Source organism: Bidens hawaiensis, unplaced genomic scaffold (genome assembly GCF_021521415.1).
Source record: "Bidens hawaiensis isolate Kalapana, Puna unplaced genomic scaffold, B.hawaiensis_p1.1 tig00016274_1, whole genome shotgun sequence".
In the NCBI taxonomy this organism is placed as follows: domain Eukaryota; kingdom Viridiplantae; phylum Streptophyta; class Magnoliopsida; order Asterales; family Asteraceae; genus Bidens; species Bidens hawaiensis.
Window position 1 is genome coordinate 464,947 of NW_027492489.1, and position 13,322 is coordinate 478,268.

General features: G+C 40.7%; 1 protein-coding gene across 1 annotated transcript; it reads right to left on the bottom strand.

The window, feature by feature from the left end:
- Positions 1-7,065: 7,065 nt before the first annotated feature.
- On the bottom strand, positions 7,066-9,279 carry LOC143551220 (cytochrome P450 82A3-like). The gene is made up of 2 exons (XM_077041693.1): positions 8,353-9,279; positions 7,066-7,850 (listed from the first exon to the last, which is right to left on the bottom strand). The coding sequence occupies exons 1-2, from the start codon at positions 9,277-9,279 to the stop codon at positions 7,218-7,220; spliced, it is 1,560 nt and encodes a 519-aa protein (XP_076897808.1). The 3' UTR covers positions 7,066-7,217.
- Between the last annotated feature and the right edge of the window lie 4,043 nt (positions 9,280-13,322).

Below are 13,322 nucleotides of genomic sequence, written 5' to 3' on the forward strand. Positions count from 1 at the left end.
GATTTCCGTTGGGTTCAGGTGATGGGTTTGGCGGCTATCGGCCTGTTATTGACCCTACAGGTGCGTAGGGTTCTTTTGGCCTATTTTATATATATATTTTTATCATCTTTTCCTAACTGCTTTTTGTTTTTTGCAGTGTCGGATTCCAATGAAGTGTATGTTCCACGATGGAACATCCGCCGAGGAACACCCCTGTGGAGTGCGTGGAGTGGGCTCGTCACGCTGCTCCCAGTGGTGCGTTGGGGGAAGCCATGGCTAGCTACCAGGAGGGTAGGCTAACCAATGAGCTTCGGGTTCTCCTGGCCCGGATGCAGCCGCGCGTCGAGCTGCTTTGTCGTGAAAACGACAAGTTAAAAGCAGCTCGCATTAAAGAAGTAGCTCAGGCGCGGGCTGTCCGGGAGGAGAACCAAAGGCTAACCGCAGTGGCTGCGAAAAAGGAGAAGGCCTTCAAGGCCCTCGAGGTTGAAGTTCAGGCCCGGCTCGAGGCCCGTTCCAAGGCTGCCCAAGCTGTTAATGAACAGCTTCGGCTGGCTAAGGAAACTGCAAGGAACGCAACCGAGAGGGCCACCAAGGCTGAACCTGTTGCTGAGCCTCTACGCGTGGAGAATGAAGAGCTTAAAGCCAAATTAGAGGCTCTCCAGCAGGCTCATGATGCCTTGGCGATGGAAGACGCCAAAAAGCTCCAAGAGATCTTGGACCAGAGGGGGGTGCTTGACCACACTGAGCGGAAGCTAAAGGGCGTCGAAGAGGCTGCGGCTAAAGAAGTGTTGCTTGCCAACCTCAACAAGAGTGAAGCCGAACGCGCCCGTAACGAAGCTCAAGCTGCCCTCCAAAAAGCTCTGGTTGCCAAGGAATGGCTTCTTCGAGAAGCGTTGTCTCAGGTATGCTTTTCATTTCTTTACGCTTTTCTTTGTAAATAGAAAAGGTTTTGACACTTGTATATTTTCTTGTAGGTTGTGCATCGAGTCTTTGCTGATACGTCTTATGACGATGCTATGAGCGCAGCCCTCAACGCTTCTCACGAGGATGGGGAAAAGGCCGGCTTCCTGCTTGGTCTAGGGTTCGTTGAGAAAGGCATCCCGCCTTCCAACTTCCCTTTGTATAATGTAGATACTGAAGCTGTTTACGACCAAGCAGTGAATCAGTATGCCGCCTTCCCGCATCCGGTGGTGGAGAAGGTGAACCAAGTTGCTGCTGCTGATGATGGGCTAGCTATCCTTAAAGCTTTCCTTGAACCGCCACGTTCTACTGATGGTGCGGGTCCAGGTGGAAGTGGCCCTGAAGCCTGACCTGAAGATCCCTTCCCACTGCTAGGATAGATTTAGCTTGTATAGATTTATTTTCTTGTAGGCGGGTAGTTACCCGGCCATTCTTGTAATGAATCATTGTGAAATATAAATCTTTGTGCGGGTAAGACCGCTACTTTCTCTGGATTCCTTGCTTTATAAACGTTATATGACTTGCATACTTTAGTTTAAATTAGCAATTTTCCAAGTGTAGAATAAGTTAACCTTTGAACGTGGTAGATAATAGGTTGAAGTTTTGCTTCCTCTTTCGTGATTATGCGGGTAGGACCGTCACTTGCACTTAGTAGGATGGCTAAACTTTACCTACGTCTGACCTGCGTGGAGGTTTTCCTCATCTTTTTGAAATTTCTAAGTATTTAGGATAAGTTAACCTTTGAACGTGGTAGATAATAGGTTGAAGTTTTGCTTCCTCTTTCGTGATTGTGCGGGTAGGACCGCCACTTGCACTTAGTAGAATGGCTAAACTTTACCTATATCTGACCTGCGTGTAGGTTTTCCTCATCCTTTTGTTAGAAATTCTCTTGAATAAGTTAACCGTTCGACGCGCGGTTGTCAATAGGTTTGGTTTCCTCTCATGATTTGTGCGGTTAGGACCGGCACTTTCATTTAGTTGACCAAAGTTTACCTATGACTGACCTGCGTGAAGGTTTGCCGTTTTTTGGGTTTATGCGGTTTTTGCCGCCTTCCCCACGCAACGACTTTCCACGTAATTATGCGGTGAACACCGGCATATCCGTGTTGAATAAATTAACCATTCGACGCGCGGTTGTTAATAGGTTAGTGTTCAGTTTCCTCTATCATGATTCATGCGGATAGACCGGCACTTTCACTTAGTGGGATGACTGAACTTTTCCCCTTCAACTGACCTGCGCGAAGGTTTGCCGTTTTTTGGGTTTATGCGGGTTTTGCCGCCTTCCCCACGCAACGACTTTCCACGTAATTATGCGGTGAAAACCAGCATATCCGTGTTGAATAAATTAACCGTTCGACGCGCGGTTGTTAATAGGTTAGTGTTTAGTTTCCTCTATCATGATTCATGCGGATAGACCGGCACTTTCATTTAGTGGGATGACTGAACTTTTCCCCTTCAACTGACCTGCGTGAAGGTTTGCCGTTTTTTGGGTTTATGCGGGTTTTGCCGCCTTCCCCACGCAACGACTTTCCACGTAATTATGCGGTGAAAACCAGCATATCCGTGTTGAATAAATTAACCGTTCGACGCGCGGTTGTTAATAGGTTAGTGTTCAGTTTCCTCTATCATGATTCATGCGGATAGACCGGCACTTTCATTTAGTGGGATGACTGAACTTTTCCCCTTCAACTGACCTGCGCGAAGGTTTGCCGTTTTTTGGGTTTATGCGGGTTTTGCCGCCTTCCCCACGCAACGACTTTCCACGTAATTATGCGGTGAAAACCAGCATATCCGTGTTGAATAAATTAACCGTTCGACGCGCGGTTGTTAATAGGTTAGTGTTCAGTTTCCTCTATCATGATTCATGCGGATAGACCGGCACTTTCATTTAGTGGGATGACTGAACTTTTCCCCTTCAACTGACCTGCGTGAAGGTTTCCCGTTTTTTGGGTTTATGCGGGTTTTGCCGCCTTCCCCACGCAACGACTTTCACACTTATGTATGCGGTGAAAACCGGCATCAGTGTTGATAGTTCATAAAGTATAAATGTAAAATCATCAGCGTCGATGTTCTAAGGAGAATCATTTCCATTAGAAGTGGCTCTGGGCCTTTTCTTTACAAATTTAGAATTGATCTACATGCAAACTGTGTAATTGAGCTCCCTTCCCTGTTGTTGGGATGGGAGTGCCATCGAGCCGATATGCACTTGGTTCGGGATCTCGTTGTTTGCGCAGTATGTAGTCTCCAACATTGAAGCTGCAATTTTATTCGTGTTTTCCCCAACTGGAGTTCTACACGCATCAGCCTACTCAGCGTTCATTGCGCCACGAGGTGCGCGAGCGTCCCATCTCTGACAAATGCTTCGACCATATCCTTTACGTCTGTGCATTCTTCAGTGTTGTGGCCTTTTGTCCTGTGAAAGTCACAGTATTTGCTCCGATCAGCATTGGGACGATGTCGGATAATTGGAGCCTTTGGCCATGGGAGCTCCTCAGTGGCGAATATCTCGGTGACGCTTATGGTGAGTGGCGTCCATCTGGAGTTCTGGTTCGACCGTACGTTATCCCTTCCGCCTAACCGATGTTGCAAGCCGGATGAGGTGTCAAAGTTTACCCTTGACTGCCAAATGCCTAGCTTCCGCTTTTTGTTTAATCGGGCGGTAAGGACGTTGTCTTCTCTTGTTTTCTGGGTGTAGAGGTTTGTGCTCTGTGGGAGATCTCTACCCAGTTGCTTCTCCGTTTCCGCAAAGCGTTTAGCTGCTGTCATGATGGCATCCCATGTGGATGGCATGCCATCTTTACCCGTTAAGGTGCGGATGAGCTCTGGGTCGTTCGCGCCCTGGATGAAAGCAGCGCGAACAAGATCTTCGCTGATATTACTCAGACTATGCTTCTTCGAGTTGAAGCGAGTGATGAAGTCTAGCAAAGATTCATCTTCCTCTCGAATGCATTTGAGGATTGTCCATTGCTCTTCGGTATACTTTCTTTGTTGGCTGAAGTGTTGGCTAAACTTCTGTTGGAAGTCTGCCCAGTCGTAGATGTGGTTGACCGGTAGACGATCGAACCACGCTCTAGCAGCCCCAACGAGCGTCATTTGGAACATGTAACACCACGTAGGTTCCGTCCAACTACTGACGGTTGCCCCCGCTATGAACCTGTTCAAATGATCGTCTGGATCAGATATACCATCGTAAGTGCCGATGTTGGACATCTGTTTGGCACTTTTCGGGGCGATTGCTTCCGCAATGTCCCTTGCAAATTTGGACGTTCCCGCATTTGCCACAGTTGGTCTGAATGTTTTGGAGAAGTCACGTGGACTTCCACCTGTGTTTTTTGTTTTGAAGGCTTCTCCAAAACGCCTTCTCGGTTGGGAGTCCGTTTCCTTACGCTTCCCTTTTGCTCTATGGCGAGGGTTCGCGTCGGTGTCGGATTCCTCCGAGTCATCGTCCAAGTATTCTTCGAATTCGTCAGCCTGTTGGACGGAACGCAATCGTTCGTCCAACTCAGCTTGGAATTCCTTCTGTCGTGCCTCCGCCCATGCCTTAACTTCATCGAGTGTTTGGCGGGGGAGCCTTGTTCGCTTCTCTAACTGGGTATCGGTGAATCCCAGTGAGCGATTATTTACTGCACTTGCCCCAGCTTGGGTAACTGGGGTAGTGTTCGTAAAATTTACTTCACTTGCCCCGGCTTGGGTAACCGGGGTAGTGTTTGTAAAGACTGTGTAGCCGGTATTCCCCCCAGTAGCTGGGGTTGTGGTTACCGGAGTTTCTTTAACCATCTCTCCAGAAGTTTGAAAAAACTGAAAGGAAATGAAGTTCTAGCCTTTATGCACGGATGGCGCCAATGAAGAAACACTAACCGGACCCCGGGCAGATTACAGATAACCTGGGGGTTAGATAGGTGTTTCCCACGAGGGGTTAGACCCGGTAAAGATGGTTCTTCTGATAACCTGCAAAACAGACACCGTGAGCTTGTCACTGAGAAGGAAGGGTTCCTCCTTGTGACCACCCTCCGGCGTGAGAATCAGACTAGATTGCTCTTTAAATATAAATGTATATTAAGAGATTGCTAGAGCAGATATCAGGTATAATATGATGATAATATGATGAGATGAGATGGTCATACCATTTGGGGTATATATAGCCGAAGGTAGGTTTCCAAGGAGGTGTGGCCGGCTGAATAGTATTCCTGTTCCACCAACTGTGGCCTACGCACGTGCCCTGCTGGTAGTTGGTGGGTAGGCAGCGGCTGACAGTGACCAGGCCTGCTGTGTACTATTCCTTTTCCACCAACTGCCGGCTATGCACGTGGTATGACAGGAGTTGGTGAGTAGGCAGCGGCTAATAGTGACATACAGTACAAGAGCATGCTGCTCGCCATACTGTTGTCAATAAGCTGTCGTATCTTTGGTCAGATCTTTTGCCCATACCTCGTCAGGTATAGTACAGAAGATCTTCCCGTATCGTACGGACTGGCTTAGTTGGGCGGGAGTATTCCCCCTCCCGTCTTTGTGCGGGATTGTTCCCGGCTTTGCTCATTCCTTCAGGTGACACTGAGTGATTGAGAGCTAAGTGCCTTGTGCGTGTAGCCTTGCTGCGCGGGTGGCCTTCTCTGATGGCTTGTATCCGCAGCTGCGGGAACAGGCAGATTACTTCACCATTGGGAGGCATTTCCTGCGGGAACAGCTTGCGTACTGCGCGTAAGGACGTCACGTCTCTGAGCATGGTTGGTCCTGCGGATCCAGTTGGTTTCTGCGCAGACGTCCCTCTTCAAGGTGAGTCTTGCGGGTCCAACTGGGCTCTGCTGGGACCTACCTCTTCAATACCCCATGAAAAGATGAGGATTCCAAAATCATCTTTGTCATCTTTTATTTCCGAGAACATCAATTCTAACATTTTAATCACCAGCGAATAAACACCAAGGGTATAACATAAGGAGGTTTGGTTGGGGAACAAAAACAAGAATGTAAAAGAACAAACATTATTACATACTTGTAGTCTGGTTTGATAGACGATTGGTTGCCATTTGTAGTTACTTCTTTGTGCTATTTATAAACACAATTTCAACCAAAGTTGATGAAATCTGAACGACTGGCAACCCATTTTTCTTAATAAATTTAAACAATCGCCTTTTGCATGCAATAGTATTATTTCTTTGACTTATGAAACCTGAAACTGAGAAACGGATAAGATAAGAAAGTTTGATTGTATGTGATGGACCATATATATAGTCAAATATGGCATAGTGTGTGCTGTGTGGGTGTGTATATAATGAAAAGATAAATATAACTAGTGTTTAAAACCGGTTTTTAAGTTAATGTAACATGATATGCAGTATATGCATATATGTAGTATATATAATGATACTACGTACTCCGGAATCCAGATTTTTGGATAAAAGTGGCAAAGCGTTGGTATCGCACACGTACATGGAGCTTGTTTAGGTCCGTAAACCTCGACATTTGGAACATGTTGGCCAATAGGCCATGATCTAGAGACTGTTACGCAAATAGCAATACAAATGGTAGTGGGTTTAAGTGAGTGAGTGTGGCGGATTTAGAATAAAAGTTAAGAGGTAGCGCAGGCCAAAAAAAATTTTGGGGTAGCCGATAAATAAACAGGGCCGGCTTTGGGTCTGTGCCGGCTAGGCAACTGCACATGGCCCATAGCCAAGAGAGGTCCAAATTTCTTCTGCAGACCATATATTTTAAACTTTTAAGGAGATGAAGTCCAAAACCACCATGACACTATCAGTTCATAACTAAGTCCACTGGCCCAAATCTGAAGCAACGTTTACAGCAGTGATGTTTGGAAGGAACTGTAAAATTTTACCCTTTTTGGAGGGAACGGTATGAGGACGAACTGTTTGTTAGTAACTGTCGATATTTTTGAGAAGAAGATTTCGAATTGGATTCTCGCTGAGACTTTTCATTCATTGTTAGTGTGGGCCCATCACCGCCATATTATTCGTCGACATAACTTTCTATAAGAGTATAAGTAGCAACGCAGTTTTGTCATTAACCATCAGATATGGCATGACTTTGTTTGGACGGGATTTATGGGAATAGTGCAAATCACTCTTGGCGGGTTTGTTGGAATTGGTGGTCTCGAAATTCAAATACTCATAATCATGTGTTTATATTCTATGATTCTCACAACGTATCAGGACTCCTATTTGTATGTGTTGACATTTAAATTAGAAGAAAGGTCATAACTCTTATTATTAATATTTCAAGTAGATAACTGTCTTAGAAAGCATGTTACAACCAAAATAGATCTATCATTCGCCAACCCCATACATGTCAGGCGATAAACGGGGAGCAAGAAGAACCTCTAGTGGCATTTCTTTGCTAATAGTAATTCCAAAGCTTTCACTCAGGTCAATAGGATCCTTTGATGGCGGTTTTAGTTCAAACTGTTGTATCAAACTAGCTAGCGTTATCCGTAACTCATGGAGAGCCAAGATACCACCAGGGCACATTCTTCTACCGCTACTAAATGGAATCAAATCAAAATGTTTCCCCTTCACATCAATATTCTGATGACTTGTCAAGAATCTTTCTGGCTGAAATTCATGAGGATTTGACCAAGTATTTGGATCGCGGTGAATCTTGGAAAGATTTACCAAGAGACGGGTGCCTTTTGGGATATTGTAGCCACCTGTAACGCAATCCTCTATTGACTCATGAGGTACAGAGAGAGGTGCAGCCGGATACAGACGCATTGTTTCTTTGATGATGGCTTCAAGGTAGACCAATTTCTTCATGTCTGACTCCTCCACGAGCCTTTCTCTTCCAACATGTTTATCAATTTCCGCTTGGGCAGTTTTTAGTGAGCCTGGATTGTTTAGCAATAATGATAACGCCCATGTTAAAGTTGCGGATGTCGTGTCCACGCCTGCTGTTAGGAGTTGCTACAAAATGAAATGTACCAGAAATCATTAAAATGCAAAGTAAGGAGAAAGAAGGTAAATTAATGTGATTTTACTATAGTAGTATTTTATTTTATCTTGTAGAATTTATACCTTTTTATGAATTTGTTTAACAAACAGACGTATCCAGTAAAATCTCACCAGTGTTTTTTAATGAAATTGTATAAAAAGTTAGTTCTGCTTTAGGGACAAATTTGTGACAAAAGTATTCGTCGCTATCAGCTGTTTTAATTTATCTTAAAAGCATGTCAGCAAAACCCCTTTTTAAATCCTTCCGTGATTTGTTATCTTAATTTTCGGCGGTATATGTGTCTGTATATCCGTTGCTAAACAGTCTGTCGATAAAATCCGGGAGAAACTAAATTACCCGGACACAATTCCGGGTAAAGTATCACTGACGAATTACCGACAGAATTGTAGTTAGGTGATACCTGTTTCATTTGTTTAGTAAAAGGAAATAAAGAGAAAATAAAGTTGAATTTACATGACATGTGGCTTTGATAACTGTATCATGGTCAAAACCGGGAAACTGCGTCTCGGAAGCACCTTCAAGAATGTTAATTAGCACATTCATTAAGACTTGATTGCCTTCATGTTGTGGAGCAGACTCTCGCTTAATCTTTACCTCCTCGAACCATCCCTCAACGATTTCGTCCAAATCGTTGGCTGTTTTTGTCATGAGTTTTTTATATCCGTCCACGTCGAAGAACTTGAGAAAAGGGATATAATCAGACACCACAAACGCGCCCAGTAACTCGAAGTATTTCCTTATAACCACCTGAAACCGAACACCCGCTTCATCATTTGGCGAAAACCTCTTTCCCAATATAATCCTAACCAGATTATTTAATATCAATTCCCCAAACCAATGACTCATATCCACCTTCACCATATCCTCTTTGTTTTCAACCCAAGCATCATATATGCTTTTTATTGATGCTCGAAGTTCTGAAACTCGAAGATGTTCAAGCATCTCAACTCTGCGTTGAGACAGAACTTCGAGCATCACTATCTTACGAACTTGTCTCCAGTAATCCCCATACGGAGAAAATCCCAACACGGCATAGTTATATGCCATGAGTTCGAAAGCCTGTCCTTTAGGACGACTTGCAAAGGCCTTGTCGTTTTTGGTCAAGCATTCACTGGCTAACTCCGCATTACTCACCACCAACGCTTGGCGAGAACCTAGCTTGATGGTGAATATAGGGCCATATTTGTCAGCCATGTCACCTAAAACCTTGTGTGGGAGCTGAGATCCACCTAGAAGGTGTAAGTGTCCGATCACAGGCCATGCATTTTTGGCTTGAGGTGGGTTTCTAGTGGTGTCAATCTTAGCCATCTTTTTGTTGATGAAATAAACTAGGAAAAGAAAAATGAGTACAATTGTGGGAAACAAGAGAAGAAACCCCATGACTACTCTTGTCTCTTGCTATATGAAGCTAGCAATGGTGTGAATAACTCTATATATAGATGTAAGTGTAACCCTAGTGGTGTGTGTGTGTTTGTGTTGCATTTGTTAATTATTACAATATTTTACTTGAAATATTGTTTATGATCCATGAGGGGTGTATTTAAATTCAAAGATGTACATGAGGTGTATTTTGTTGTCCGTTTGTCTTATTTCGATGTAATTTATTTCTTGAATTTAGCTACAAAAACTTGACTTATTTCAAACATTTAAAAAAATTAATAATGATTCTTAAAAATGATTTTCTTGTTTATTGAATATTTGTTGCAAAGAACGCTTTAAAACATAAGTAGACAGGTTTAAAACGAAAGAAAATATGCACCAACACAAGATATATGGTGGTTTTTCGGACGATTGTTAACCAACCCACCTTACATTTAATACGTACTCCTTGGCATCCACCAAGAGTTTATCATAACTTAGAATTTCTCACTATTCAATGATCACCTAGACAGGCTTCGCACTAATACGTTCGCGATCACCTTTACATTGTTTGCATATACTCTCAAAAGTTTTTATCCATTATGACAAGCGTAACTACGCAATTGCAATCATTCGTTGGTGCATCAACAACTGAAACTTTCGTTGAAGGGGTTAATATGTGAAATGTCAAGCGGTACAATCTATGCTCGGTGTAAGAAACGTGGTATGTTTTTCAACCTTGAGTGAAACTCTACTTTGAGAAAACATTTAACAAAACATTGCAAGGCACAATGGCGTAGTCAGAAATGTTTTCCTATAGGTTCGGGAAATTTCGAGGGACGAACGACCGATTGTTTTTCACTTAGATTTGGATTTTCTACGGGTTCGATGTTGAAATTCCTACGGGTGTGATGCCATTATACACTAATATATAACACTAAAACAAAAATTTGTACGGGTTCAGCCGAACCCGTTCCCCTTAAGCTGCCTACGCCCCTGGCAAGGCAGTGAAACCCACTTCGGCTCAAGGTCAAGCATTATTGTCACTCGATGGAAATATTAGGAATTTCAACTAAATATAGTGCAGGATCTATTTCAAAATTCGTAGTCCACGCGGGTTTGTCGTTCGGCCACTACTATAGCCATTGTTTGACAAAGACGATTGAAGATACCTGCTAACCACTTTACACACACGTAATGGAAAAACGCAAAACAAAAAAATGATTTAATTTTAGTATTTGAAAACTTACAAACCTTGTGTGAACTTAAATGCCGACGTTTGTTCGGCTCCACACAGTTTATGGGAATCGTACAAACCGCTCATCGGGTAGATCTCAAAACAAGGCAGCTAATGAAACATGTAATTGCGCTTGAATTATTGGATATATGCATACCCGAGATAAGTTATTTCATATTATGAATGTCAAAGAATAACAAGTCAAACAACATGTTAAATCTAGATTGCACAATTATTAAAATTAATTAGTTGCGGGGTTATTTTTATAAATTAATTATTTATATATGTTGCGTGATTATTGTGTGTAATTAGTTATATATGTTTTGTAATTATTTTACTTTATGTGTAGTTAAGGTGTTAAAGGTCACATGCCATTTGTTGTTATGGTTTTATGCACTTTGTGTGTTAATTCATCTTTGTGTATTAATTTACCCCTGTATACATAGTGTTATATCAACTATAAATATCTTCGTGAGAAGTGTATAAAATAGTAGAATAATTATGACAATACTAATATAATTATTATTACGTTATAGTTTCGAACTAAAAATGATAATTATTTTAGCGTTTGCGTAATAACATTTGTTTATTTACATTTTTCATAAAATTTATTTAATATGATCTCTCTCAAATCACAAGATTGTTTAATTTGTAACTGAAACTTCTCATGCATTTGACCCGAATTTATGGATATGAGTCTCACCAAACTCAGATAGCCCTTAAATGGGTTATATCATCTCATTAAAATAAAAATTAATCTTACCAAATATTTGATATGTTTATAACTAATAACGTTATAATAAAAAAAATAAGCGGATCATAGGTCTCACTAAACAACTTTACTTGAAAAACTCTTTCATAATCAAACCCTAATTATATTATTAACTTTCTTTCAATAAATAAAATTAAAATCCAATATATATATATATATATATAATTAGAAACAAATAATATAAAACAACCCCGTAATACAAGGGATAAAAGCTTTTGTGTGTGTGTGTATAACGATTGGATCAAATACAAATGAAATTAATGTGCTAAACGTGATAATCAAGTAGGATAATTATATATACTAGTAGAGTAATTATGTAATTACATCATAAAGTAATTATGTAATTCTTCTATTATAACAAAATTTGATATATGTCAAGTATCATAGACCTACTAATATTTATAACAAAATACGTGAATATCAATATAAATAAAAAAACATCTTTAAATACTAAAATATTTAAAATTTGAAACAATTAATTAAAACAATGATAGTCGTTCTTTAATGTTATAGAGATATGAATTATGTTTAACTTTTTAAAGTCAAAATCGGCTCTGGTTGACCGACTATATTCAATTGTGGCGAAGGTTGACCACTTTTGATTGATTCTGAGTAACTAGGCAGAGTTAAAGAAAGTCGACTTGGCACCATACATTGTAGCGAGTACTCAGGGCTTAGTCGAGATTTTTATAACCATGTTGACAACTGGCAAGAAAATAATAATAAAAAACTCAAGATTTCAATATAAATCAAATGGTACTTAAATACTTAAATGTATATATCAAGTGCCATCCTGTTTTTGACAATCTTTTGTAGAAATCTTAAACAAAGCACTAGATGGTTGTATATTTAACGTTGGATAATTATGATCACATTTTGAATCTTTCATTTGAACATCAATATAAAATTTTATACACACTTAATCTAGAAGCTAAACCGATTTTATAGTTACGTATGTGTATGTACTAAATTTGTATATGATGTAAAAACTTTGTCCAGCTATGTAACTTTAACAATCTAAAACAAAAACCATTATGAGTACTTTTTCGAGTAACGTGGTGGTGGTTGGATGGCTGTCAAAGCAGAATGGTCAAGTAGTATATCAGTCATTATATATGTAAATGTATTTATGTATGATTGTGCATATATACATACGTAGGTAGTATGGGATGTATGTACGTGTGTAAATAGGTAGGTATGTATTCTAAAAATCGATAAAATTTGGGAGCCAAAGACGAAAAAAAATCTAGAGCTTAAGTAAAAGGATTTTTTATAGAGTTTAAACAACTAAATTTTAAATGGGTTAATGTGGTTATGATTTGGGTTCTTAAAAAAATTGTTTATAAAAATAGGCTTAAATGAGTTGAGTAATTTAATTTAAACATTAAAACTAATTTTTTTTTCACAAAAAGATATAAAAGAATTTTTTAAAATTCCGCGCCTAGCAGGATGATTAGGCTAGAGGTCGTCGACCACCCTACCCTCCTATACGAGCCGACCATATCAATGAGGTTAATCGCTCATTCTAGTCTTCTTTTTACGTTGTGGTTTCCATTTGTTCGTTTGGGTTGGAGGTGACTGGTGGACTTTCGTTTTCACTGAATGAGGCTATTAGGGACTCATGGGATGATTAAGGAGGTGAGTCGCGCGGTCTTATGTTCTTTTACTCGTGGTTTATTGGTTTGAAAAATGTAATTTCTTTTTTCACTAAGTGGGGCTATCAAAGAGTTGTGGGATGATTAAGGAGGGGATCCCCTCATTCTAATCTTCTTTTGCTCGTTATTTCCATTTGTACGTTTGGGCTTTTATTTGTTTGAAAAGTGCCGCTTCTGTTTTCACTGAACTAGGCTATAGCGACTGTAACACTTTTTTTTAACTGAACGGGACTATCAGAGACTCGTGGGATGATTAAGGAGGTGATTCTCTCAATTTAATCTTCTTTCACCGAACGGAACTATCAACTCACGCCCCGACATTTCCGTCTTAGGTTATGGTGTGACATATATTATATATTATTTGGGATACCAACACAGTATTATTTCCATATATTATAAG